This window comes from Syngnathus typhle, linkage group LG16 (genome assembly GCF_033458585.1).
Source record: "Syngnathus typhle isolate RoL2023-S1 ecotype Sweden linkage group LG16, RoL_Styp_1.0, whole genome shotgun sequence".
Taxonomy (NCBI): Eukaryota; Metazoa; Chordata; class Actinopteri; order Syngnathiformes; family Syngnathidae; genus Syngnathus; species Syngnathus typhle.
Window position 1 is genome coordinate 9,209,816 of NC_083753.1, and position 27,905 is coordinate 9,237,720.

The following is a 27,905-nucleotide window of genomic DNA, read 5'->3' on the forward strand; positions in this document are numbered from 1 at the left end:
CAAACTTGCCATAGCACACTTGACTTGAAAGCAAGGGCAAAAGAAATTGTGGGACATTGTGCTGTCCCGGCAAAGCTACCAATGAATGGCCTCGAGAAAAAGCGATTGGAAATTGCGCTGAAGGGGACCATCGGCTCGTTCAGATAATTCACTCAAACTACTACGCAGCAGAATTTTAAAATTTGTTTTTACAGTGTAACTTTGATTGCTGAGTACGCAATTTGTTGTCGTCTCTGACAGCAAATATCTGTTTTCCCCTTATGCTCCAAATGCTGCCAATAACAAAAGTGACACCGTTCTGCACGCTCATGAATGATGGAGCAGTTTGTCAGGCGGCCATGTGGCCTCAGCGCCGACCGATGGTATCGGGCCTCGTTTCCAGCTGCTCTAGTGTCCTAATGGGACTCGCGCTGCAAATGACGGAGCACTTTTATCGCTCACCTTTTCACCTCGCTCGCAATTAAATGAGCCACCTAATCCCACCAAATTTACGTATTTACACTCACGGACCACTTCAATAGAGACACCAATCTAATGAGACTGGATTCAAGACTTCCAAACTTTAATTAATGCTCAATGTTAGAAAGAACACCTCGCTGACATTGAGCATTCCTTCCAAATAAGTGCGGTAATCGAGAGTTTTCAGCATGCTAATTGCTTTGCATTTTAAAAATGATGATTGCGATCGACATATTCATCATTGCCTCAATACCCTGCTGTTTTTGTGCAAGATGGTGTATCCTGTTTATTTAGCACGTTGGACTGAAATGTGGCTGGCCTGGCTGTATTTGTTGACAGGCTTGGGATTTGTTTAATCATATCGCTGCATGCTGATAGAGCTTCTCCCTTCTCCTGCCCCCGTGCTGAGAATTTCAATGAATTCTGTGAGTCTGACTCACTCCCAGTTTTTACTGTGCAGATTTTAAATAACCGCTTGTAATTTGATTTATTCGATATCTTCTTTGTGCACATCTAATCTTTCTGAATGTTTGGAAGTGAGAATTGCTTCAAGCTGTCAAAAGTGGAAATATCTACTCCCCAGCATGCACTTTCTAGCGACTGGGAGATTTAACAAATAGATAGCGTTTTGGAAATTGTTTCTACACTGGGAACACGATTAATTTTTGAATATTTGACAAATAGTAGCTAGATAACAGAGGCGGTTTGATTTTCAATGGCTTTTAGACGGGAATATTCTCGAGCACAGTAAGCGCTCTTTTGATTTAAAAAGATGCGAGAGCCTAGATAGCAGAGGCGTACGTCTATCTTCTTGAGAACGAAATGGGAGCAGGCTCTAACTAAATAAGAAGAGTATGTGCGGTGTTCCTCTGGGTATAGTTCTCGGGGCCTTGTTTTTTTTGGGTTTTTTTGCATTTAATATTCACCAATATTCAATATTTGACCTCTATATTTAAATGTGATTTTGTCATTCTTTGAAATGTTATTCCCTGTTCATTTTTTTAATTTTTTTTTAATCTACGTCTGACTAAGCAACATCCTGAATGTTTTAGTCTTAAACTTTTGTTCCAACCAGACCATCTGCTCATCCTGATTTACACGACCCGAACATAAAATTGATAGATTAAATGAGATAAATGCCAGATTAGAGCCGGCTGGTAAAAAAAATAAAATATAAAAAATCGAAGGACGACTCTCCTTCCCGCTAATAAAGCGCAGACTGTAATCTGCCAGGCACCCCCTGTGGGCAACAAGATTTTAATGTAATGCTCAGGCCCACCGTCCCAGGAGGATGGACAATAAGCGCACAAAACAAATTGAACCGAGAGAACGCATCAAATCTCAGGTTATCCATCTCTTCTGCTGCTGGTAGCCCTTTGCGGACTGGAGAAGGGCAAAAACACATTAATCCCGGGGATTTTCCTCTTTTTCCTCTCACAAGCAATTTGATAGGGATAAAAGAAAATATTGATTTGGTGCTATTTGGATTCAAATGAGAGTCCCCTGCTTTCATTGTCTCAGTCTAGACAATGAGGCACACATACCTGGTGGAAACTCAATGCCGCATGATTCACTCCAGAAAAAAACCAAAATCAAGTTGAGTCTTAATGCAACAGGCGAGCATGACTGAATGAGCTCCGTCATCATAATTAACATTATATTCTCAAAGGAAAATAGCGCCATCCTTGGCAGCCTTAAGGGTGAGACAGTGGACAGCAATGAGCAGACTAAAAATAGACGGACATTATTATGGATAGCAGATGGGCGCTGTGTGTGCAAGCTATTTTGTTTCACGATACAATGAGGAGCAAGTGATAGCTTGTTGCTTTTTGGTGACAAAATTGTTTTGTATCTTTCTATCGATATAAAACATATAACTGTATTCTCAATCCCAAACTATCTATTCGAATGAATTCCTCGTGTGCTTGCTTCATCTTATTATTTTATTGGCATATTGGGCAGGTATAACTGTGCCCTATGAAGGCTGCCTAGCAACAAGTGACCATCAAATGGAATATATTTGAATGTTCAGCTAGGCTGCCAGAATTGAGGTTAGACAAACATTTGAAATGATGTTTCCTTTCGGCGTCATTTATAAATTTGTATTGAAGTCGTGTACTTTTACTGATACTGTTTTTATTTTATTTTCAGATCAAACCAATACCTTGGAAGTCAGAGGCATCATCACAGTGGTGGCCCTTGATTGCATGAGTTCCTTCTGCCATTAGCAAGAGGTCGTCACAATCATGCCGCCTTTACGCACACTCTCCCTTTTATGAGGTAGGAGGAGCTTGTGGCACGGGGATGCTGCTCAATGCAGCAGTCCCGTCAAAACCTCCGGGTCCCACCCCCCCATCCATCTCCTGCCCCCACCTTTTCCTCCCGCACCCTGCCTCTCCATCGAGAGCAGCCCTGTTATCACTTCCATCTGCGCGCCCTGGCTCTTGGCTCTCCCAGCCCCGACGCCTCTGATAAATATGATCATCCGAGGACTGCATTCCGCTGCTACATAAGGTAAGATGATTTGTGTATCAACCATCGGAAAGCTTTTTTGGGGTTGAAGTGAAGCTTTAAGAAAGAAGTGCCTTCTTCTCCCTTTGTCTAAAATGCACGCATGTGCTTTGTGCATGCAGACGCGTTCGGGTGCGCCGCTCCGATCCAAAAATGATGGGCAAAAAAAAAAAAAAGCGTGTCTTCAACTTGTAGGATGTCATCATTTGTCAGCTTTTAACAAGAGTGCTTGCGTTTTGCAGTTTGCGCTTGTTTGCAGGAATTTACTCACAATGCATCTCACGGCCGTGCTCTTGTTTGTAGCCGTGACGGGCGTCGCTGGAGGTAATGCCGTGAGACATGCATCACGTTGTCAACTCTGGCAGCTTTTTTTTTTTTTTTTTAAATTCAACAGCAACATGAATAAAACAATACGTCTCTCTTTCTCTCTCCTGAGCTTGGGGATGCAGCTGCAACGCCGAGAATGGATTTTGTGAGAAAACTGGAAAGTGCAGGTAGTGATTCTTGTGATAAGAAAAACTCATATCCTGTGTTTTCAATACATCACTGGAGCGCTCGGGTATTGTTTAGAATCCATCAACTGCCTTTTGTTTATCCACATAATGGATTTTCTGGCCATCATCAAAGCCTCATCTCAGCACGCTAGCATTAGGATTGTTCCCCTTTTTTTTTTTTTTTTCTTCTCTTCTTTTCACAGGTGCAAACCAGGCTGGCAGGGAGACCACTGCGAGCGCTGCATCCGTTTCCCGGGCTGCCTGCACGGCTCTTGCGAGAAAGCGTGGCAGTGTGTGTGTCAACAGGGCTGGGTGGGCAGCTTATGTGACCAAGGTGAGCCCCCACACACACATTAAGTAACACACACACACACAGCAGCAGACATGCCCACAGCATGGAGTGAGTCACACTCAGCCCCGGGGGGCGGACGTGAAATATACTGTCATGTATTTTTAGATGGAGAGGGGGAGGGTGCCTAAAGAAGGTTGCTAAAGGTGACCCTCTTCACTTGTTAACAAGGTACTTGAGCGCACGTTCCAAATTATACAGTGTATAATTTCGGCGTTAGAGCCACGAATGCTGCAGTGGAAATAAAGGACACGGGGAGAAACGTTGCCAAGCACGTGGGAAGAAAGCGAGAGGGAAGGAATAAAAGAGGGGGGGGGGGGGGGATAGAAAGACTTGTCACAGCTAAAAAGATATTTTTGTGCGTGTCACCACAGATACTCGCCTATGCTCGTCACGGCCTTGCTCTGGGAATGCCACCTGCATCGAGACCGGAGAGGGGGGATACTTGTGCGTCTGTCCTCAAGGTTTCACCGGACCAACCTGTCAGCTGAGGAGGAAAATCTGTCACAGTGATGGGTATGACAATTGATTTGTCCCTTGAACGCAACCGTATTCCACGATGAAGACACACAAATTGACCTCAGCGACTAAGCATCATAAAAGCGGCGCTTTAAAGAGGACATATAATGGGAAGTTGACTTATTCATTGCTTGTTTACAAATAGCTCCGTCTCTTAAGGCCCGCCGGCGTGCCCATCAAGTGTGAAATTACACAACCAATTAATTTTTGTGAGTGGCTCACATCAGAAAATTGTTTTGGTGACGCCACACTGTTAAGGGGGGGGGGGCAGTCATACATGACAATGAGCGGCCCCCCAGCTGCTTTGACAGTTTAGAAAAATCAATGTTTCAGTTTGAAGCGATATAATTAGTGATCCATGGGATATTTTCAGGAAAGGGTTAGGGTAAAAAAAAAAAAAAAAAAAGTGTTACAATGGCATATCACGTATCCTTCAATATTTTAAAGTCGTAAAAGAGCTATTTTTGTTTTGTATTCAGGGAGGTTAATCAGTCGATATGAAATGACAAAAAGATGCAAGGTATTCATTCCAGTCAACATTTCAACAAAGACGAGTAGATTTGAAATGACTTCTTTTTTCCCCTACCTGAAGTTCAGTATTGTCGACAAGTCAAGGCGCATCAAGTGAGCCGACAGATGTGACAAAATGAACAGTCGTCTCTCGCCTTGACACAAGCAAGTGCAAAAATGATGGGATGACAAATAAGACAGGTAGAATGGTGACATGGACCTCTGGCCTCTGCACCCTCGGGGTTATTACTAGCTGGATTCAAAATCAATACCATCCATCCGTCCAATGAGTGACCCAATCCACTGTCAGTGATGACCTTCATGACCCTGTGAGCGTCATCTCCTCTGTTCTGTCTTTCAGCTCTCCTTGCCAGAATGGAGGTACTTGTACCGAAACGGGTGACTCCTTGGAAGCCCACTCCTCCTGTTTGTGCCCCCCTGGATTTTCCGGAAACTTCTGTGAGATCACTCCTGACGTCTGTAGATCTAACCCGTGTCTAAACGGCGGCAACTGCACAAACCACGAGGCGACCTTCACATGCTCCTGCCCACCAGGCTTCGTGGGGCTGACTTGCAACGACACCGGCTTCTCTCCGTGCGCCGCAGCGCCCTGCGCCAGCGGAGCCACGTGCGTTAGCCAACCTGACGGAAACTTCCGCTGCCTTTGCCCCAAATGGTTCTCAGGCCCGCTGTGTTCCACACAGCACCGGCCCAAAGCCAAACCCAAACAGCCCGCCGCCAAGCCCATGGACCACAAGGTGTTTTCGCTGACTCCGCAGCACTACTCGCTCCCCGCCCACGCCTTCCACAAGCTCCTCCAACCGCCAGAAAGGGATCTTCTCAAGATCACGCTTAAAGAGACGGTGCACCACTCCCCCGGCATGCTGTCCAGCCACGGTCAGCTTGTTTGTTTCGGCATGCTGGCCCTGCTCACCTGCCTGGTCATCCTGGCCACCTCGGCCATCGTCCTGTTCGGCCGCTGCGAGGCGTGGCTGGCCAACGCCAAGTACAGCAAGCTCGTGAGGCAGCAGAGGGAGCACCTGCTGAAGGAGGCGACCGGAGCGAGCCACGAGGAGACGGAACACTCGGTGAACATCATCCTCCCGGAGAAGATCAGACTGAACAGCTTCGGGAGAAACTATACCTCCATCTGACCTTAGAAAAGTGTTGCAGTGAATGTCAAGCAGAAGCGGACCTTGAATGTACAGTCGAGCACAAACATGACACTGGATTGTGGGGGTTCTCAAATTGTTTGGGTCCAGGGACCCTTTACAGGGGAGACATTTTTCCAAGGACCTCCCTCAAAAACGTCAATAAACATAACCGCAGTATGCCTCAGGAATCATTCAGCTTTTGAATGTTTCAATCTACTGGACAGAAATGAAAGGAAGTAACTTCAATTGAATTAATTATAATATTTGCCCATCATCAGCTGACATTATTTTTGTGGACCCCCAAGTTACAACTCGCGGAGCCCTGGTGATCTGAGGACCCCAGTTTGAGAACCACTGACGTGTGACATTATGAAAAATGTATTATACCAAATAGCAACGTGTTCTGTGCCGTTTCACTATGATATTAGTTCAGTATATGCAAATGTTTTCATACCATATGGACCAGTGTGCATTGTCCATGTTGATGAATGCAAAAACGTGTTGCCAAAAGATAATAATAATGTTCTACTTGTGCCAATAATGAATAAAATCAAACAACGCGCCATGCTTAATGGTGACCAGAATCCCAACATCCTGGTTTAAATGTAGCTAACTAATGATGGAACATTGTGATTTCCTGAGAATGTTGTTGAAGTGCTCGTATAAAAATGTAAAGACTTGAAGAGATTTTTAAAGATGAAGTGCATATTGTATATTTATCATTTTATAACCTTGTTCAGTATTATTATTATTGATTGTTTTGGAACCCATTTGAAGTATCTGTGCGATTTTACTTCTGAATGAAGGTAGGCTCAATCTTCAAAATGTCCTCCAGGCTGACACCTTTCAAAAATCGTATATGTAACTATATCGATGACTTGTAAATGTGCTGATGCTGTGTGTCATTTTGTGAGAGTCACACTTGTGCAGCAGTATGGAAAAATATTCTGATTTATTAGCTGGTGACATATGTTTTCCTGTTCTTCAGAACCATTCCCCTCTCATAATTTGTTGAAGTCACACAGAATTCAGCGGCATCAAAAAAAGAACAATATATAAGTGTAAAATGCTTCAATAATCAACATATAAGAATAAATCAAAATAAACTGGGGTGACATGCCAGGAAAAAAAAACAGATTCAATTGGAACAACAAATATAACCATGTATAGTAAGTTTTTGAATGAATGAATGAATGAATGAATGAATGAATGAATGAATGAATGAATGAATGAATGAATGACCATGTATAGTAAGCCGATTCAAATCTTGACCGCAGGCTTATAGGCTTTTACTCCACTTGTCACTTTGGTGCCTTACCTTGTTACTTTGTCTATCAGATCTTCTAGCTTGTCTCAAACAAGATTATACTGACGAATAACATTAAGCATCGCGATAAGATATCAAAACAATTACAAGACAGGTGACATGTTATTGAATAAGTAGGCACTGCCCTCTACACGTCGTATTAAAGTCGGGTTCCAGTCTTTGTCTCCCTCTAGTGGACAAACCTTGACAAGTCACCCTGAGGGGAAAAATGAAATTTTGTTCAAAGAATTCTTAAAGCCTCTTAAAATGCTGCTTTACAGGTTGAGGAAAACCATGGAAACTTTATATGCATATAAAGACAAGGTTGAGTATATTGAGAGAAAGGCACGTTAAAAATACTGTGGACTTAACTGAGCATGTTACGTTGAAGTTTCAGTGAGTGAATGTCAAAAACGTCATGGTGTAATCTGCACTACAACCACAAGACGTCGCTCTTTCATAGTCAGTGCTCAATGCTGGTGTTGTCGGTACTATATTTACAGATTAACAGTAGAATTGAAAGACAACCACTGAATGGCTTGTTTATTTTTTTAACAGATGAAAACTATATGATTCTAAACAGTGTTTGGTCTATGAAAGAAATATTTGATGAATTAGGTGAATTGCACAGGGGCCCATACATACAGTATCACCTGTGGGAACTTTATAGAGCGACCACAGGAAACAACATGGCAGAATTGTTCAAGGAAAAAACAAAACTAGTTGTTGACGATTGTCAGCCATTCATGAACGCTTGATACTGAGCCCCAAACATAACTTTAACATGTAGACAGAGAGCTTTTTGTGTACTGGGGCCCTCACCACACATGTTCATCTGTGTTCATATGACCTCCGGAGAGGGGGCCCTCCTCCTTCAAATGGCTCCTCGCCAAGTTATGAGCAGCAGCAGAGCAAGCAGAGCAGCACACGTTAACCCTTGACCCTTTGACGGATGAGGCGCAACGTGCGTGGGTCTAACGTGCAGATGGAAAGAATCCAAAGTGCTTTCCTTTGAAGGGTGAGCACATTATATCCAGTTACGGTATTCTTTTTTTTAGGTTGGCACCCCACACTCACCTCAAATGATTTCCAGATGAGCAATGAAGCCAGGACACTTAGCTCACACTCATACAGCATCGACAACAAAATGAGACATTAGTAAGCGCCCGAACATAAGCCGTAATGTTTTCATCAATGTTTTAGTATGAGTGAGCTATTTATGTATGTATGTATGTATGTATGTATGTATGTATGTATGTATGTGCGTGCGTGCGTGCGTGCGTGCGTGCGTGCGTGCGTGCGTGCGTGCGTGCGTGCGTGCGTGCGTGCGTGCGTGCGTGCGTGCATGCATGTATGTATGTATGTATGTATGTATGGACGGACGGACGTAATGGCCTGTTATTAGGTACACTTGAAAATGGCGGTGTACCTAATGGAGTGTCCGTGTGATTCCCTCGTTAAGTGCACCTGCGTGAAAAGTTTTAGCCCCTGCAGAGTATGAAAAGAGCTAAAAGTTTTCACGCAGGTGCGCTTAACGAGGGTCACTTAGAAAACATATTGGAACGCGGCCCCGAGGACTAGAGCTTGACACCTGTGACCTTTGACCATGATATTTCCCTAATAAAGTGGCCTGTTATTAGGTACACTTGAAAATGGCGGCGTACCTAATGGAGTGTCCAAGTAACGTCACAGATCCAACAGCCAATCATAAAGTGGGGGTGAGGGCGGGTGTGGCACCATCTAGTGTCCAAGTGACGTAGGTACACCTGTAAATGGCAGTGTACCTAATGGAGTGTCCGTGTGATTCCCTCGTTAAGTGCACCTGCGTGAAAACTTTTAGCTCCTACAGAACGTGAAAGTAGCTAAAAGTTTTCACGCAGGTGCGCTTAACGAGGGTCTCTTGGAAAACATGTTGGAACGCGGCCCCGAGGACTGGAGCTTGACACCTGTGACCTTTGACCATGATATTTCCCTAATAAAGTGGCCTATCATTAGGTACACTTGAAAATGGCGGTGTACCTAATGGAGTGTCTGTGTGATTCCCTCGTTAAGTGCACCTGCGTGAAAACTTTTAGCTCCTACAGAACGTGAAAGTAGCTAAAAGTTTTCACGCAGGTGCGCTTAACGAGGGTCCCTTGGAAAACATGTTGGAACGCGGCCCCGAGGACTGGAGCTTGACACTTATGACCTTTGACCATGATATTTCCCTAATAAAGTGGCCTGTCATTAGGTACACTTGAAAATGGCGGTGTACCTAATGGAGTGTCTGTGTGATTGCCTCGTTAAATGCACCTGCGTGAAAACTTTTAGCCCCTGCAGCGTATGAAAAGAGCTAAAAGTTTTCACGCAGGTGCGCTTAACGAGGGTCACTTGGAAAACATGTTGGAACGCGGCCCGAGGACTAGAGTTTGACACCTGTGACCTTTGACTATGATATTTCTCTAATAAAGTGCCCTGTTATTAGGTACACTTGAAAATGGCGGTGTACCTAATGCCGTGTCCAAGTAACATCAGCTCCAACAGCCAATCATAAAGTGGGGGTGAGGGCAAGTGTGGCACCATCTAGTGTCCAAGTAACGTAGATACACCTGTAAATGGCGGTGTACCTAATGGAGTGTCTGTGTGATTCCCTCGTTAAGTGCACCTGCGAGAAAGGTTTTAGCTGCTACAGAACGTGAAAAGAGCTAAAAGTTTTCACGCAGGTGCGCTTAACGAGGGTCACTTGGAAAACATGTTGGAACGCGGCCCTTTTCCCCTTTTCATGATGGCAGGGGATTGCCTCCTCTGACCGCACGTCCCTGGTGTATGTAATCTCTATTTCTGTATGTCTGTCTGTCAAATCTTTTTTTTATCTATATCGCTCTCTTTCTCCATCGAAAAATGAAAAACTTTGTATATATTTTTATTGAAAAATGACACAAAAAAAATCAATAACAAGCATGACATGTTTAATCAAGGAAGTAAATAGCCATACACTCAGGCCTCTCAATTAGTCCCAACTAAGTGTTCTGTTTTTGCTCTTGTCTCTTTAGGTGCTCCTTATTCTCTTCATCGCTGTCGCCGTCCTGTCCAGGATGCTCGGGCATCTTGGCTGCTTCCTGCGTTGCTTCCCGCTCGCTGGCTTCTCCCTTAGACTTCACCACCTTCTCGCTTCCGTCTTGGCTCTCCGTCTCCATGGTGCTCTGCTCTGGGATCACGGCCACCATCTCTTGCTCTTCCTTGGGGCCAGGAGGCGAGCTCCCTGCTGACTCGGCTTGCAACGGAGGCTAGGCGAGTTGCTGTTGCTGTTGAAAAGGAAGAAAAAAAGTTGTTGGATGGCAGAAGGTGGCTGCACTAACACATTCCAAAAACTAAAATAAAATGGGAGACTTCATAATAAGCAGTGGATGTTACCTGTCTGTACTTGGTCTGCATCATGTGCATGTACATATTGTACACAAGGTTGGCCATCTGAGGCAGGTCTTGGACCACCTGGCCCGGCTGATCCGAAGTGTCTCTCTGAGAACAAAATGCAAAACATCAAGAATCCGTCAGCAACACAATGATGCGTATATGTATGTATGTATGTATGTATGTATGTATGTATGTATGTATGTATGTATGTATGTATGTATGTATGTATGTATGTATGTATGTATGTATGTATGTATGTATGTATGTATGTATGTATGTATGTATGTATGTATGTATGTATGTATGTATGTATGTATGTATGTATGTATGTATGTATGTATGTATGTATGTATGTATGTATGTATGTATGTATGTATGTATGTATGTATGTATGTATGTATGTATGTATGTATGTATGTATGTATGTATGCATGCATGTATGTATGTATGTATGTATGTATGTATGTATGTATGTATGTATTAATGAATGCATGTATGTATGTATTAATGAATGCATGTATGTATGTATTAATGAATGCATGTATGTATGTATGTATTAATGAATGCATGTATGTATGTATGTATTAATGAATGCATGTATGTATGTATGTATTAATGAATGCATGTATGTATGTATGTATGTATGTATTGATGAATGCATGTATGTATGTATGTATTAATGAATGCACGTATGTATGTATGTATGTATGTATGTATGTATGTATGTATGTATGTATGTATGTATGTATGTATGTATTAATGAATGCATGTATGTATGTATGTATGTATGTATGTATGTGTGTATGTGTGTATGTGTGTATGTGTGTGTGTGTGTGTGTGTGTGTGTGTGTGCGTGTGTGTGTGTGTGTGTGTGTGCGTGTGTGCGTGTGCGTGTGCGTGTGTATGTATGTATGCATGTATTAATGAATGTATGTCTGTCTGTATTAATGAATGTATTAATGAATGTATGTATGTGTGTATGTGTGTATGTGTGTATGTATGTATGTATGTATGTATGTATGTATGTATGTATGTATGTATGTATGTATGTATGTATTAATGAATGTATTTATGTCTGTCTGTCTGTCTGTATGTATTAATGAATGTATGTATTTGCAATTCTAGTAATGACACACATTTAATGCACAATTTCTCTTCGCGGGCCACATAAAATGATGTGGCGGGTCGTACCTGGCCCCTGGGCCTTGAGTTTGACACCTGTGGTCTACATGAAACCTCCTCTAACATTTATGTGAAAGGGGTTACAACGCCAAAGCAGATGTTTATAAACCTCAGGGGCCTCCTACGTATCAAACCTGAACCGACTCAAGGCTGTGTTGTGCAGCGGGGTGGCTAATTATCATTTCATCTACATACTTGATGGTCATCAAGGAGGTGGTGGAAGTGGTGGGGTGGGCTGTGTGTGTGTGTGTGTTTCAGAGCACAAAGCCCCCAAAACATTTGTGCCTATATATCACTCACAATAATAGGATCATGTGTGATTATCCTGATTCAGTTGTAAATGGTACAACAGCTTAGGAGAAGGTGGCGGTGGAGAGTGCGGCTTGCTCGCTGCAGATATACAACTGGCGGGAAAATCTTCATGAGGTACTCCTGCACAGTGCAATACAGAGGTGAAGCCTTAATAAAGATAATAATGCTCACTTTTGCGGTATAGTCGTGCATGTGTTCTTAATTGTGGTTTGCAGCGGTGCAGAGCTCCACTGCCTCATGCTGTTTCTGGTATGCTGGGCTGCTTATTTAACTTATTTTGAGAGGGTCAAAACATTAGGAACAGAACTGGCGTGAAAAAGCCTCCCTCTGAAAATGTATTGATTTTCATAAGTGGAAAGTAAAGTATTGTTTAACAATAATCTAATCAAAATAGAATATTTAGTTATTAGAATTATGAATACGTTTTATGCTTCAAAATGTTGATTTATTTTCATGAATTGATTTCAAAATATCCACTTTAAAAAGCAACGTATTTCTTTAAAAGCATTTCAGAAAATTTGTTGAAAATATGTATTTGTCAAAATGTTTATTTCAAACAGTTTCTTTCAAAACAAGTCTTTATTTTGAAAATACAAGTATTTATTTCAGAAGACTTATGTAAAATACAATATGTATCGATTAAAACAGCAACAGTTACAGCAGTCACTTTGTCTTTATTTAAAAAACATTTTATTTTGAATGTGACTATTTGAAAAAATATAATGTATGTAATGTATCTTCAAATCATGTATTTGTATCTTAAAACACATCTTTAATGAAAATACAAATATTTATCTTGGAATACTTTGGTTATTTATTTATAATTAAAATAATACTGATGAAAAATAATAATTAAGATACTTTAATTCATAAATGTGCATTTGTTTAAACATTTTAGTACTACTTTGATCAGTCTGTCACAGATTGCTGACATATTTGCCAAAGAACTCTTTTAAAAATACACAAGCCCAACACCCTCAACCACGACACTTATTATGGAGAAGAACTCTTCCACATTGTCTGTACCCCAACAAACAACTTCAATAAGTGAACCACACAAAGAACATTTCCACAGGAAAGCATGCCGAAGCCAGTTTTGTCTTAAAATGCAGGAAATTGAGGAATCGTCCTATGGTTTTCTGGTATGAAACTACCCAGAAAAATCGAAAACATTCATTCATAAGTGGAAAGTGGCAAGATAAAGATTCGAACGAGCAACTTGTCAGCAAGAAAAGGAAGACAATTATTACAAGAAAAAATGAGCAACAGTTTGTGGAGGTAGATGAAGACATTTTATTGTATGAAAAAGTATACGCATAAAAGCACGTACACACACGCACGTACACACTGTCTTTACGTACGTGGGGGGGGGGGGGGAGCAGCGATATGGACAAGAGTGCAGCAATCGAAGCCCCTCGGGATCTCATACATCAGTACCGGTTCTCCGGACGGACGCCGTTTCAGAACCGAACTTCACAAAAAATACTGAGGAGCGCATGCAGCGACGCGCACTTGTCCATGTCGCAAGTTGAACGCAGACCAACCTTACCGGACACAAACAAAATACTATACTAGTAGGATTGAAGAGGAGTTGTATTACCCAAAATGTGCAGCGTTTTACTAGCAGCTCGACATGCGCCTACACATGAATGACCAGACTGCTGCCGCGCACCAACCTCTCCCGGTATCGCTGCAGCCAGTCTCTGAGCTCCGAAATCCGGTAGCCCTCGGGTCCCCTGCCCCCCTGGTAAACGATCTTGCCCTCCTGCAGGATGTAAAGTCTATCGAAGTAGGCGCCGTAGGCGGTGTTGCAGGGGTTCTCCATGCCGTCGACCACCACCGGGCAGCCGGGCGCCTCGGAGCGCATGAGCTGCGCCGCGCGAAGCCGGTCCTCCAGACAGCGGTGCTTGGGGATCTGATAGGGCGCGTCGGTGCTCACCCAGCCGTCCGAGGGGTGCGCCTCCTCAATGTACACCAGCACCGAGTCGGCGATGTCGGCGTGGTCCAGCACCAGTCCCTGGAACGCCTTGAGACGCGCCATGAAGGGGGGTCAAGTGCAGCTCCCGAAGTTGAGGATAAGCGGTCTCCTTTCGCGGGCGAAGTCCAGGATGCGCCCGCACTGCTCGTCCTCCAGCCGCACCACCTCCGTGTTGGGCGCGCCGCGCCCAAGGTGCGCCGCCTTGAGGAGGTCCAGTTTGTGTCCGTGCCACACCGCCTTGAGGGAGTCCAGCGTGAAGAAGCAGTTGGAGTCAGCGATGCACAGAGGAGGGTCCATCGCGTCGCTCTCCTCCCGCTCCTTCATCCGGAGGAAAAACCTCCTCCGGATGCAAAGAAAGTCGAGGAGCCAGAACATGAGCGCGGCCATCAGGAAGCGAGGCAGAAGCACCAGGCACACCAGCACGTTCTTGATGGCCTTCATGGTGTTCATCGTGCGTGCGTGCGTTCGTTCGCCCACCCCCCTCCCGCCAACCCCCCTAATATTGTGCGCTCCTTCAAGTTGGGTGACTTGCAACTTCCCCTCTTTTTATAGCAGCTACAGGTCTCAATGACGCACACCCCGCCTCCTGCATGCGCAGCGCGGCCGAGGCCTCACATGGCGGGGATTACCTTCTGTCAACTCCGCTGCTTTGAGCTGCTGCCAGACAACAGCAGGCAAATGATGAGAAGCCATCAAAGTGAAAGTGGATGAAATGCATCAAGTGTGACATCAACCTGAAAGGCCACATTTCATCTGTTGCGACAGCGCCATACTTGCTTGCAGGGTGCAGCAATCAACGCGATGGGTGAAGTTGGATCAAGTCTCTTGCAACGATACGTGCAATGAAACAAACTATCGTTTGCCTCGCTTAGAGAAAAGTGAGCCTGCCTTTGGCTCTTTATCAAAGGACAATTGAACAAACACAGCAACTCAAATCATAGAGGGAGGGGGGCCAATTCAGTGGACATAATAGATTACAAAAAATATTTGCTGGATGATCACATAAGTGTAAGACTAAGTAAAGCACTCTTGATATATAATTGGTCTTGACTTAGGGAATAGGGAATGTGAAATGCCAAACACGCTTCACACTCAAGTTTATATATCCCAATTGTCATTATTGATTTTTTTTTTTTTTTAAATATGTGTCGCAAAAAAAGCCCAAAAAAAATCAAAACTCACAAGTTGATCCTCTGTAAAGTCACGCGCAGACTTTCAACTAGTTTCTGGATCGTGCAACTTCAGAAGAGTTCAACTTTCCGCTGTTCAGGTCTCCTATCAATTGATTATTGATCATCTTTTCTTTTTTTTTTTTGGCTTACCCCCGTCACATCTACCCCACGATTTTGGACTGCGAATTCTTTCATATCCTCAGCGTGTGTGTTTCTTGTGAATGTCAACTAAAGGAACATTAGCATTTCAAAGCGATAGTACAGAGACACACACATACACACGAAAGGCACAAACATTTCCTCCCAAAAAGTCTGATGGTGTTATACATGTTTTAAGAGCTTAAAGCCAGCATCAGGAATTATTTTATATTTCTATGACCAAAAGAAACAGTAAAAAAAGAAAACATGTCATAATTAACAACAGTACTGTGCTTATTACAAATATTTTTGGTGCCACATAAAGGCACAATTTTTTTTTAAATTCAATTACGCTGTGGAGAATTTAATATACTGAATTAATCCTCTGGAGGAGACACTGATTGGCTGGTGTGGTCTAAGAGGCCAGATGAAACTAATAATTAGACCTAAACACAACAGGACTTGTCGTAAACCAATGGAACCATCAAAATAATTCTATAAAACTTTACAACTGAAATAAAATTTCAACTATCTTGCACACGCAAGAACGCGGATCAAGGGCCGTTTGTGCCGCTTTCAAAATTATAACGTGTTATACTCTTACCATGATCATCAAATTGGATTTGTTTTTGATTTTTTAAATTGCAGGATGACGTATTTTCGCCAACGTACAATTAGCAACCCATTCTTATAATACTTTGCTATGTGAACTTTAGTCATAGCTAGCCAACATCTGTCCAAGGCCCACCCGCCTGAAATTGGGAAAAAAAACCAATAATAAAAGATGACAGTTAGTGAGTCAAACCCACACATTGAGCGAGCGAGCGACATGCTGTGGAAACTCCGACCCCATATCAGCTTTCGAGGCTCAACATATAGTATATAAAACCATAAAGGCATAGTGGGCTTAAGACAGATCCTTCGCATCACATGCTCTCCTTTTCAAGCTGCGCTGGCTAGAACATGTAAAGGGCTTAGTATAGCTGTTGCAGCATTTCCCCTCATTTAGTAGCTGATTAAGATTCAGTTGTTAAAAATATGTCCAGCTCATGAATCTTGTAATTGTTCGACAACCAACGCCTTGAAGGTGCCGAACTGGAATAAATGAATAGAACGCTTTGTTACTTCTCTTAGGTTGGACACAACACTCCTAAAAAGGAATATTAATCTGTTCATGTAAAAAAAAAAAAAAAAGAGAGACATGAAGAAGGAAAAGATGGCAGAAGGAAGAAAGGTCCTTGAGACTGGGAAAGACAACTGTAATGACTCCAGCAGCTGACCGGAACACTTCAGACTTTTGTTTTTGTTTTTTTTGATGGACATTTCAGAATACTGTAATTGTTTCATCCCTTTGAGTCTACTTTCACTTCCTCTTCAACATCTCCTTTCTGTATCATCTATATCGTTTTGTGCCCTTCTGCAAAAAAAAAAAAAAAAAAAACAGGAGAAAAAAGGTTTCCCACATGCTGTGACCAAATTTGCTTTGAGGAATTACTCTTTTGTTGTCGCGGCTGTGAACCCAAGAGGCGTATTCTCTAACCTTCTTACTTTTGCCTCCTGTAAACCTTGCTGGAGTTCTTGGCAGCAGCGGCTTGTGGGTTCATGTGAGGACAATGCAGATCTGGGAAAAGAGCTTTTTTTCCTTCTTCTCTCACTGGCTGCTTACTTATTGAAGTGGCAGGGTTCCAGAAACCACAACTGATGAAATATCTTAACAACCTGCCAGCAAAACAGATTTTTAACTAGCTTCAATTCTGCCACCCCGCCCTTTCAAGTTTCACACCTTGAACAAAAATGAAAATAGCACATAAGAATCCTGGAGTTCACTTTCCACGACCTCGGCTAAATCAAAGAGCGCTAGAGGTTTTTGCGTGCTTAAGAGTATTTAACATTCCATCCCACCATTTTGCCAATGATATCATTCGTATAACGATACAGCAGTAGCGTGATAATTTTGTCGTATTGCCGTAACACCTCATCTTTGGCTCATTTTTCTTTTGTCTGGTCTCCAAGGGTTAATGGCGAGTGCTCGCACAAGTCTACAGAAGAAGTCTTTGGCCTTATTTGAACTCCTCAAGTGGTGGCGATGGTGCGCCTGTCGGAGGCTGTCCTCATGTGGCTTCTCCCACTGAGGTCTGTTTGAGCTTATTAGTGTGTGCCCGTCTGGACGTTCATTGATGCCAGTCCTCGGGACAGATGGTGGGAAGATAGGGTGAGTGAGTGAGTGCGAGTGCACACACACACACACACGCACACACTCTGTTGTACTTCTGCCAAAAAACGGTTTGTCGTTGATCTATCGAGTGATGCTATAGTTGTTTTGGTCGACTGTGTGATTATCAATTGACAAAACTATCCTTTCTTTATTTGCATCAGGTTATGAGTCTTCCGGCTCATTTGGAAAAACATATTTGGTAACTCAAATGCTATGAATAAACATTTTTAAATTGATCTATGACGTATAAAATACAAATGATCAATTGTAGTAGTCGTCACAGTGGGTTGATTTGATTAGCTTTCAGTTATTTCAACCACATAGAGAAATGATTTATTTTAGAATCAAAGAATGGAACAAGTGAAGGCTGATGATAACCGAAAATAATACATTTATCTGTATGAGTAAAGTTTTGCATTATTCGTCATTCTACGCAAGCTATTGTCATAGTCTTTCTAGCATGACTTTAAACTGCTTTTTAATTTTGCTTGCTGACAAAAATGAAAAACGTTGTTTTGTTTCGCATGAACTTTTTAACTATAGCCATGTTTTTTGTTATTTTGTTCAAATAAACAATACTTTTTATTTCAAAAACACAATCGTAATTGACTTCTACAGGTAAAGAATCAATGTGAGCATTGTTGGGAAGTGTTGTCTCTCTAAAAACGTAAAAAGTTAATCAATGCGAGGTTTACTTGTTTACCAAAACCTGATTCCCCAAGAGAGGGACTCAAAGCTCCGCTGTCCTCATGAGGTCATTGTGCACTCAACGGTGCTTAATAGGATGTGTTTTACTGCCTTGAGTTGTCTCTGCGGGATACTCGCTGAAGTACCGCTCCAAACGTCAACTGGCAGCGTTTGGGAAGCGAGACGGGGCGGGGCGGGAGGGTGAGGTGAAACCTAAAACGTCTGACTCAGTCAAGCAGAGAGAAAGGCCGAGAAAGTTCGTGCAGATGCTGCTGAAAACATGCGGTTATTTTATCAATAGGATCTTGTTCTTAGAAAAGATCCTCTTCACACATTTAGGGACAATTTTCAATGCTCTATTGATTTGGTGCTTCTAGAATTTCCAACTATTTTTTTTTCCAGCACGTGCAATGTTATTGATCAAATCCGAGCAATGTGCGTTGGCTGATTAAAAATGATGATTGATGATTAAAGATGAACCACTATAAACTAGTCCACTTTTTTTTTTTTTTTGAAATATCATTTGGCCATAAAACAAAGTACAGTATTTGACGTCAGAAGGATGGGTACATTCCATGTCAACACACCTTTTCATCACTCTGCTAGGCTTGATGTTTAGCAGATTTGGGACAGCACTGTTCTGTGTTAGCATGGGAATAGTTTTGGCAGCTGGTGAAGTTCATCTCCTGCATTCCTGACTTGGTTAATTATCCACATGATAAATTACTTTCATGCTGCGTCTACTCGGCGGCATCAATCATCGGACATGATATGGTTTATATCCAGGCCTTTAAAAGCCAAAAACAGCATAATATATCAACATATACTACACAGTGATTTACTGTTTCCTTCAAAGTCGCATATATATAATAATATAATACAAAAACAACCATTGTGTCTTTGCAGCCAGGTGTCTTGAGGAAAAATATTTTAGGATAGTATAGATTTTCCACAAACACCAGACCATGTATAGCAACCCTAGGGAAAAAAATAAATAAAATAATTTAGCCAAAGTCCCTAGCGTGGATGGGGGGGGGGGGGGGGGGACGTACATATACTAGACCAAGATGAAAAGTTTTGGAAATCAACCATAGTGAACTCCCTTGGGAGAGGAAGCAAAGAGCCCAACAATGAGCTATGGACAAATAATTTTAAGATAATGCTTCCAAGTTTGAATTTCAGTCTGCTAAAAGGTGGCGTCGACCTCCTCACCCTCCTACACAGCAACCAGAAACTTTCAGATCATCCTGATGGTCTGGTTACATAACGAGGGCACACATGTCTACTTTCAATTTGCTTGTCTTTATTTCCGTGATTGTGGAGGAGGTGAGAGTTTTTTTTTTCTTTTTTTTTAATGGAGTTAACGCCTACCTACATAGCAGCTCATGTGTTGGAGCGAGGAAAATTTAAAGGGAAAGTGATCGGGTTGACAACTTATTTTGATTTTATGATTATTTCGCAAGAGTAAAATGGGAAAACTGTCTCGTGTGGTTTTTGCATAAAAGAAAGCTCCAAGGAACCGTGAGGAGCAAAAGTTCTAAATGGCAAACTATCAAATATTTTAGGTTTTGTGTGTCAAGGGTGAATTGTAAGTCAATCTGGCCTATGCCTAAAATGAAAGTTAAATTATACAGGAAGTGCTAACTTTGGTTTTCAGACCTACTTTTCTCAGTACTGACGGAAGAATGTAACCTCGCACGGCAATCGTACGCACAAATGTTGGCAAGAGTCATAAAAAAAAAAGTGATGGAAAAATTGCAAATTCACCAAAGCAAATCAGGCCGCGGTTTATTTTTGTGGTCGAAAGTGAATTTTTGCGAGGCAAACACTACAAATGATTTTTGTAACCCTGAATGAAAGCGCACCAGTGCAAATATATTTTGGCCCATTCTTTGAGCGTAAACTGTTCCAGCTGTGTTAGGATATATGGATAAAAGATATATGTTTGAGCTGCTTCCTGAAAAATTGGCTCCAGAGTCCTTTTTTTTTTTTTTTTGAGAATATGAGACAAAAATAAGCAAATGATTGTACTGCGTCAACGTGATGCGATAAAGTGATTCTTTTGAATTTGCTTGTGGCTTAAAGTAAGTGATTATCACCTGCATCATTGTTTTGGATTGAATTCAGTGGCGTTAAGATGTGATGTAGCCACGTCCTTGCAGCGTCGTTGGGATTTATCGCTGTGACGCAATGCAGTATTTTGGGTTCCCTGCTCCTTATGCTCTCTGAGCTAAAGCCTGCTTTTTTTTTTTTTAAACATTGCATCAGGGTGGCTTTCATTAGCGAGTAAATGACTTTTTTTTTTGTGGGTGTGCAAATCGGAATTGGTATATTTGTGTGTCTCTGCTGTGGATTCCAAATGGAATTCCGCTCACACCTTTTGAGTCCAACTTATCGATGTCACCAGTCTTAACTTGTTGACATTCTGTGAGCAAGCAAGGGGAGAAGAAGGAGTGGGGGGGGGCAGGGGGTCTAATGCTGAGCAGAACGATACAGAGGGGAGGCAGCTGCGTATTCGCCGTTTCATCTCAAGCCGAAGTTCAGATGAGGACACGCGCTCACACTCACTGCCTCGGGATGAGCCACATTTATTTTGGAAGGCAGCAGACAGGAAAAAAAGAAGTGTGCATTTCAGTCATAAAAAAAAAAAAAAAAAACCCGCAACGACATCAGAAAGAAGTTCTGCAATGTCTCAGTGAGGCTAAACCATCAAGCTGAGCTGCAGTAGTTAAGAAGCAATAAGTACAGTCCATTTACGCATATGCATGAATTGGGTTCGATACATAAATTGGTTCTGTCCATTTCAGCGAGACGAACCGCACTGCACCAAAGTTCGCAGGGAGCATATCATCCAACCGTCTCGCTCTGTTTGTATGGTGCACACCAGGGACTCTCGCTTGACCAAATGAACAATCCTTAAAAGAGCAATCACACTAAAGTTGGTTTTAAGCAAACCTGACAAGTGTGAATTTAGTCACACGCTGACTTGACTCATTTATCGACAATAGATTTCCTGACACTTCCTACCTGTAGTCAGAATCTTTCGTCTATGTGGAGCGAGATCTCACCGCAATTGCAACAAAATAACTGAAGTCATGACCTGATGACATTGCTTACATGCTTTGGATTGTTTATTATTTTGAAATGCTTTTTTTTTTCACTCTTTTGATCCAGGCAGTGTTAGTGCTGAACTGCATTGGAATTATTTAGTGTGGAATATTTACTGGTGGGAGCAATTCACAAGACTGCAGCACTAGTTGACCTAGACAATCACAATGGGCTTGGATCAGGACATACTTTGGCTAAGAGATGGGAACAGCAGCTTATAGAAGAAACCTTAGACTTCTCTTCCCCCCCAGCCACCAATTCTTCCAGATTCCGAGGCGTACTCTGAGGCCGAACGATTTATCGTTTTGGGATTGAAATCTCAGACAAGACGATTTTGTGATGGTCATAGCTACCTTTTTCTTTTCTTAAGGCGCTTGCATTTTTCTCAATTGCGTCATAAAATTATTTAAATTAAAAAGCTAATTTTTATTTATCTGTTTATTTAGTAGCTGTATTTTGCAATTGTATTTTATTTATTTAATTAAAGTCCTATTATATTTGAATTAAAATGCAAACTATTCCAACATGAAGACCCCGGGCCAAAAGTGGTCCGAGACTGATATTGAGACAAGGAAGAACTCTTGAATGCCACATCGTGGTTGGGATGTTCTCACAGTTTGCCATGGCCATGTAGGAACCATGAGGGAAAGATTTCCGAGCTCCCATATGGAGTAACACATCAGAGGCGAGGAAAATCGCTAAGAGAAAGAGTTCATCAGAGACAGGGCAGTGGTAATTGCCTTGACGCTTAAATAGCGAAAAGGCTACGTGCCAGGGGGAGAGGTGGCCCCGAATATAATGGGAGGCGTGTAAAGAGAAGCAGGACGTATGTAGGGTTTGATGTGCCGTGCATGGGAGCAGGCATCCTTGCTTTCTCAGTGTGTATGACTATTTGGAAACATTTATTTACCCCAATCATGTTAAAAATATATGAATGGCAATTTTATTGACATTTAATGCAATTTGAGAAAATGCCATCCTGGAGCCCCCCCCATCTGTACTGCATTAACTATTCCCTCGGGTTTTCTTAAACTTTCTATAATTGTATCAACTCCCTTGCGGAAATTGTGTGTGTGTGTTTTTAGGGGGTTAACTTAAACCAGCTTTCTCCCGGCTCTTTCTTTTGAATATCAGCCCGAATGCTTGCCCTCGGTATAATCAGTTGAAGGGTTGTTTTGTGAACGAGAAACCACGGTTGCCTCTCCCACAAAATAAAACATTAAATGAGAGGAAGAGCAAATAAAGAAGTAAGCTAATTCATTTGCAACAGCTGACCTACTTGATAGGAGAGTTTAAGGAGGCATTTGTTGTCATTTGCTCTTTTTTGTGCACATCCTTTATTGCTGTGCTCCTCAATGGCTCACAGTGAATTAAAGCGGAAAGAATAATTGATGACTAAAAGCTTTTACTGTGAGGTGAAAACTGCCCAGCAACAGAGTGGTTTTGCTGGAACAAAAGGGATAGGGGGGCACGTTTTTGTGATTTGCAGCAGCTGTCAACTATATGAAAGGAAGAATTCCCTAGAAACTTGGAACTTTTACGGGAAGAACGCTAGACACTATGATGACTCACTTGAGTTGGGTTGAAGTGGCTCTGATTTGTATTTTTTTTTTTCTTTTGTATGCACGAGGCTGCTCACTGGCTGATTTGTTCGGTGTGCTCCGAGTTATCTATTTATTTTCTCTCGCAATTACATGCCTTCACCTGTCGTCTCCTGCTGTCCCAACAAATGGGAGCTGATTTAGCGTACACCCTTGAAATCTGATTGGCATTAAGAATGATGGCCTTCTTCTTCTCCAGTCCAAACAAAATCAACAAGACATTCATGGAGGATTTTCACATAGTGATTAGATACATTTTATTTGTTTCATGCTTTGAAATTAAAATTGTCACTCTCGGACGTTTGTCAAATATTCCGATAGTTTCTCCAGTCCAGATGTTGCCGTCCGTCCCTGTCCTATTCTAAGAATGGTGTTAAAATATTTGGCAAGAATAAAAAAAATAATAAAAATGATCAAAACCACTGCAGTCCATGTGAGACTGGGTTTCAAATCAAGAGCTTAATGTAATTCTCTAGCCCAACAGGATTTGTGTTAGTTCCAGAGGGGGTCATTGGGGTTAAGAGCTGTTAAGTAGTAGTGTTTAAATCCTTCCTAAGCCTAACCACCACAATGGCGGGCCCCCACACTCCTCTGGACTCATTTCACCTCAGGGTGTGGCGTGGATAACCCGGAAGGAGGATTGGACGCAAACTCCATTTTTGTGTAAATGCATATAGGCACCCCTGATGAGACCCCTAGACAGACAGGCGGTAGAAGAATAGAAGGTCGGAGGTCCCAGGGTCTACAAACTGACTTGCGTAAGGTGCAAATGTCTGCTCTGAACCCTTCCAGATTATCAAGGTATATTAGTTGTGTAATATAAGAAGAAAAGTAAGATTTTCTTGAGCATGTAGGTCGCATTTTGTATTGGTATGAGACCATCTTGTTGAATATCATCTGTGGCTTTTTTGTTTTCTTTTGCTATTGTTTTATATTCTGCTGACTCGTCAAATCGCAAGTCTCGGCCAAATCACTCACTATTTTCGATGTGGACCGCCCCACCTCAAAGCCATTTTGGATTTATCAAGAAAGCCAATGTTGACAAGACTGTGTGTGGAAAGTACACCGGCAGCGAGCACAAGCAGCTACTTAAGCACTCGCCGTGTGGTCCGTCTCCCTGCAATGAATTGGATCGTAACACAAGCGGCTTTGAACACATCCTGAACGTATAGTTGGCAGAGTACATCGATCTATTTTCTCTGAACCGCTTTATCCTCACGAGGGTCGCGGGTGTGCTGGAGCCCATCCCAGGGGTCTGCGGGCAGTAGCTGAACTGCCTGCCAATGACAGGTCAGATATAGACAAACTAGCATTCACACTCACATTTATCTTTAATTTCTTGGCAAGTTACACACTGTCCTATCACGGATTTTTAGATGGCTCCTGTCCTGTCTTTACAAGAATTTCTTTTTACCAATCAGAACCACACAGTGTCTGTCCGAACGCTCACATTATTTTTAACGCTCTCTAAATAAATACAAGCTTCTGTTCTTTAGCAACAAATTATAATGGTTAAAATGTGACTACTGAATTGCAATCGGAGCTTTCTAAAGGTTGTAATTAAAAAGGTAGCTATTGTGTCTTTTGTTGGGCAACTTTTCGAAATCTTGGATCTCCCATGGTGGTGATTATGTGCCCGGTGCAGAATTACCTTGGATGAACCCAAGTATTTGGCTGTGGGTAGATGTGGGCGAGAGACAGAGAGAGGGAGAGGGGGAGAGAGCACACTCTAAAGCGGGCCAAGCAGCAAGATGCTGATTTATAATTAGAGCGAATGTCGGTCCAATACCCCCGCTGTTCTGCTGATGGCTCCATTGCACCGAGACGTAGCATTTCTGCTGCGATCTTAATTTGAATTCTGCAGCTCGACAACACATCTTTCTTTCAGAGTGTAAACATGGCCTTGGATGTGGCACATAATGAAGACTTTTGAGCACCACTCTTTAAATTTTGGCTGTCCTATTCCGTACCCTGAATCCAATTGAATATCAAATTGAGATGGAATGGAAATACGCAAAGTAGTCTTCTCAGGCAATGGAGAACGAAGACACTTCTGGATGAGAGCATATTGAGCAAGTAAAGTATAAAATGAGCTTTAACAGATTAATTGATGACGTATTTATTTTTTAAAAAACATCAACACTAGTTGGACATTTGTTATGAAACTAGCCAGAAAAGAGAATGCGTCTATTCTGATAAGCACCTATTTAGAAAAATAAACGACTTAAGAGGGAAGCAAGCAAAAAGTATTCTTTTGAAAGTTTTAAAAGGATTCCGCTTCATCATTCAGCCGGTGTTCACCCCGTGAGAAATTGCTGCCCTGCTTTTTGGGCAGAATTACATCACGCAGTTGTGTTATCTTTCATTTTCATCAACGGCCTCCCTTTTGTCTGCTTCAACAAATAATCTTGTAAGATCCTTGACTAAAATTCAAACATTACGCTACCACTTGGCTCGGTCTGAGGAATAATTGGCTCAATACACAGACAGTACTGCAACCAAAAAATAGTGCTTCTTTTTAAATCAACATCCATGCTGAATCGAAACCCTTACAACAAAAATGCCTTTGAGATTTAAAAGATGGACAGAGATGGTTCCCGACTAAAGTTAAGCGGAATCTTAATTATGTGCTTGATACCCGGGCAAGCATAACAACAACAAGGCATCCACTTCAACATACAAACCGCCAGTGATTGATGGTACGGCAACTATTTCACACTCACCGGATGCATTTAGAAATCCAGCCAACCGCAACACCACCCAAGAGGCCAGTTTGCCTTTCACATGTGGTCACGAGCGCTGAAAAAAAACAAAAAGTTTCAGTCACATTTCAGTCATCGGCGTCTTTGAAAATCTCTTAACATCTCTGTTCTATTGCCAGTACTCCGGCAATTATAGTAAAGAATGTGGTTATGTGGGGAGGAAAAAAAATGCTTTTGAAAGCCAATCCACGATACTACAAAAAGTACGCTCCGCCATTCCACTCGCAAGAAAATGGCATCGCTTAGCACGTAAGGACGAAATCATCAAAGTCCGTGACTCACGAGGGAGTGAAGCTTATGGATGAGCAATGCCAATGTTAATTTGTTTTTTTGTGAGGTATCATTAAATTTAACACACCTAATATTTGACGGTGTCAGTCTGGGCATCTTTCCTTCTCATTAATTTGGATAAATATTGTTCAAGGCAGTAAAAGTGTACAATGAATACCAACCCAGCTAAGTTTGAGTGAGAGATCTGGTCGCCATTCAAACATATGGACAAACAACGTTCACATTTAGGAGACTTCAGAAGAATATTTCAAATGCTCTTTGAGAATTCCTGACTCAAAAGAAGAGCCTATCAGAGCGGTGTTACCTTGCAAATTCATTCCAGAAGCTTTCCAAATTACAGTTCTGCAACATTTGCCAAAGCCCAACAATCCTAATCGGAACTAGAATCAATCACAACCAAATTGTTCGCCTTAATCGGCTCTCTGAGAGTGTTATCTTAAAAAAACAAACATTGCTATCTTTGAGGGACGATCTCTGTTCAATTAGATCACATTAGAAAATGCAACTTCTTTACCCGCTGTGGCTCAAGATTGAAGACAAAAAGGCAATTCTTTAGCAAAAGCGCCCCCATTGCACAACGCGTTGCTCTCTCGACTGTTAGTGATGTGATGTTATATAGTACAGAGCATATGCAGTAGCATATAGGAGCCATGGCAGGGTAAGCCAAGGACACAAACCCAACCGGACCAGTCAGAAAAACAGCTTGCTTGTGGGAGGAGAGCATGCCGTATAGTCATTAGTGCAGCATGCTGGACATTTTGTACAATACAGACTCAATTCTTGTGTAACATGCAAGGTTGAGGTATTAAATGCAAATCTGTTCCAAGTAATGAATGCCGAGATCTGTAAGTCGACAAAGGTGCAATCACCGAACCATTCGCGCTTACTTTAACAGCATTAAAACTCAATTAACTGTAAATTAGGCACCTTTGTTAAGTGTCATTCAAGAAGATGTTCACGCTTTTTTCAGTGATAGTATAAATAAAGGACGTAATATTTTGTAGCTGCCTCATATATAGGCACAAAAAGATGAACAATTTCATCTTTCAAAGGAATGTTATTTAAAAATGAAAAGTTTGCAGTGCAATGCAGACAGCATTGATCACTTTTACCTCCATATTGAAAAATACATTTCTGCTCACATTTCTTGAGAGCAGAAGCAAATCTGCCTCAAAGTTTAATGAAGTAACAAACTAATTGATATGCTTGAGTCAGACATTTTGGAGAGAAACACGTTAACTATTTACCTCGACGATAGATTAAATGATTATGCAGAAACGTGCAAACAACTATGACGGGTGGATAGCTATTAAGCCAGCTAGCTCGCTAGTAAGCCATGAAATAGCTATCTAGCGAGCTAGCTGGCTGTAATATGGATAGTACAAAAAGAGACGAGAGCTGGTGAAAAGTGCTGATTCGATTATACTGCTGCGGCTGCAGGAAGATGTTATACTTACCATTGCTACCAAGGCGGCCGGCTCCTCTCGTCCTCACCTCAGTTGCCCTCGGCACCGTTCCATGCAGAGCGACACTACCCCCTGTCGAGTGGCGGCGGTACTGCATGAACCGTCTGCCTCGACTGAGGGCATTTGAGGTGAGAGACACGTCACCAGTCCATGTTACAAATACAGCTCTGGGAATAATTGAAAAGAAACAAATATAGGATCATTATATATATATTGATAGAGGACAATTGCTTTAAAAAGGTTCTGAACATCAGTTGTAGCCTGTTTTTTTTTTTCTTCAGGGCGTCCACATTACAAA

The 27,905-nt window shown here is 42.1% G+C and overlaps 3 protein-coding genes across 6 annotated transcripts in view; 2 read left to right on the forward strand and 1 right to left on the reverse strand.

Annotated features, from left to right (window-relative positions):
• Positions 1 to 2,763, forward strand: part of wdr25 (WD repeat domain 25) — a 44,195-nt gene extending 41,432 nt beyond the window's left edge. The window contains exon 14 of the transcript XR_009718386.1: positions 2,611 to 2,763. The gene's annotated coding sequence lies outside the window, so the exon portion shown is untranslated. The remainder of the gene's footprint in view (positions 1 to 2,610) is intronic.
• A 68-nt stretch (positions 2,764 to 2,831) lies between these two features.
• LOC133169262 (protein delta homolog 1) lies at positions 2,832 to 7,145 on the forward strand. Of its 3 annotated transcripts, XM_061301304.1 has the most exons (6): positions 2,832 to 2,973; positions 3,213 to 3,294; positions 3,407 to 3,464; positions 3,668 to 3,798; positions 4,188 to 4,329; positions 5,204 to 7,145. In XM_061301304.1, the coding sequence occupies exons 2-6, from the start codon at positions 3,243 to 3,245 to the stop codon at positions 5,994 to 5,996; spliced, it is 1,176 nt and encodes a 391-aa protein (XP_061157288.1). In that variant the 5' UTR covers positions 2,832 to 2,973; positions 3,213 to 3,242; the 3' UTR covers positions 5,997 to 7,145. The 3 variants fall into 3 exon arrangements, with proteins under 3 accessions (XP_061157288.1, XP_061157289.1, XP_061157287.1); XM_061301303.1 differs by having other exon boundaries at positions 2,973 to 3,294; XM_061301305.1 differs by lacking the exon at positions 3,213 to 3,294 and having other exon boundaries at positions 2,876 to 2,973; positions 3,407 to 3,798; positions 5,204 to 7,144.
• Positions 7,146 to 10,188: 3,043 nt separating this feature from the next.
• Positions 10,189 to 27,699, reverse strand: dio3a (iodothyronine deiodinase 3a). Of its 2 annotated transcripts, XR_009718371.1 has the most exons (4): positions 27,599 to 27,699; positions 25,812 to 25,887; positions 10,696 to 10,800; positions 10,189 to 10,586 (listed from the first exon to the last, which is right to left on the reverse strand). XR_009718371.1 is itself a non-coding variant. In XM_061301032.1 (3 exons), the coding sequence occupies exon 1, from the start codon at positions 14,615 to 14,617 to the stop codon at positions 13,829 to 13,831; it is 789 nt and encodes a 262-aa protein (XP_061157016.1). In that variant the 5' UTR covers positions 14,618 to 16,431; the 3' UTR covers positions 10,189 to 10,586; positions 10,696 to 10,800; positions 12,178 to 13,828. The 2 variants fall into 2 exon arrangements, 1 of the variants encoding a protein (XP_061157016.1); XM_061301032.1 differs by lacking the exons at positions 25,812 to 25,887; positions 27,599 to 27,699 and adding an exon at positions 12,178 to 16,431.
• Between the last annotated feature and the right edge of the window lie 206 nt (positions 27,700 to 27,905).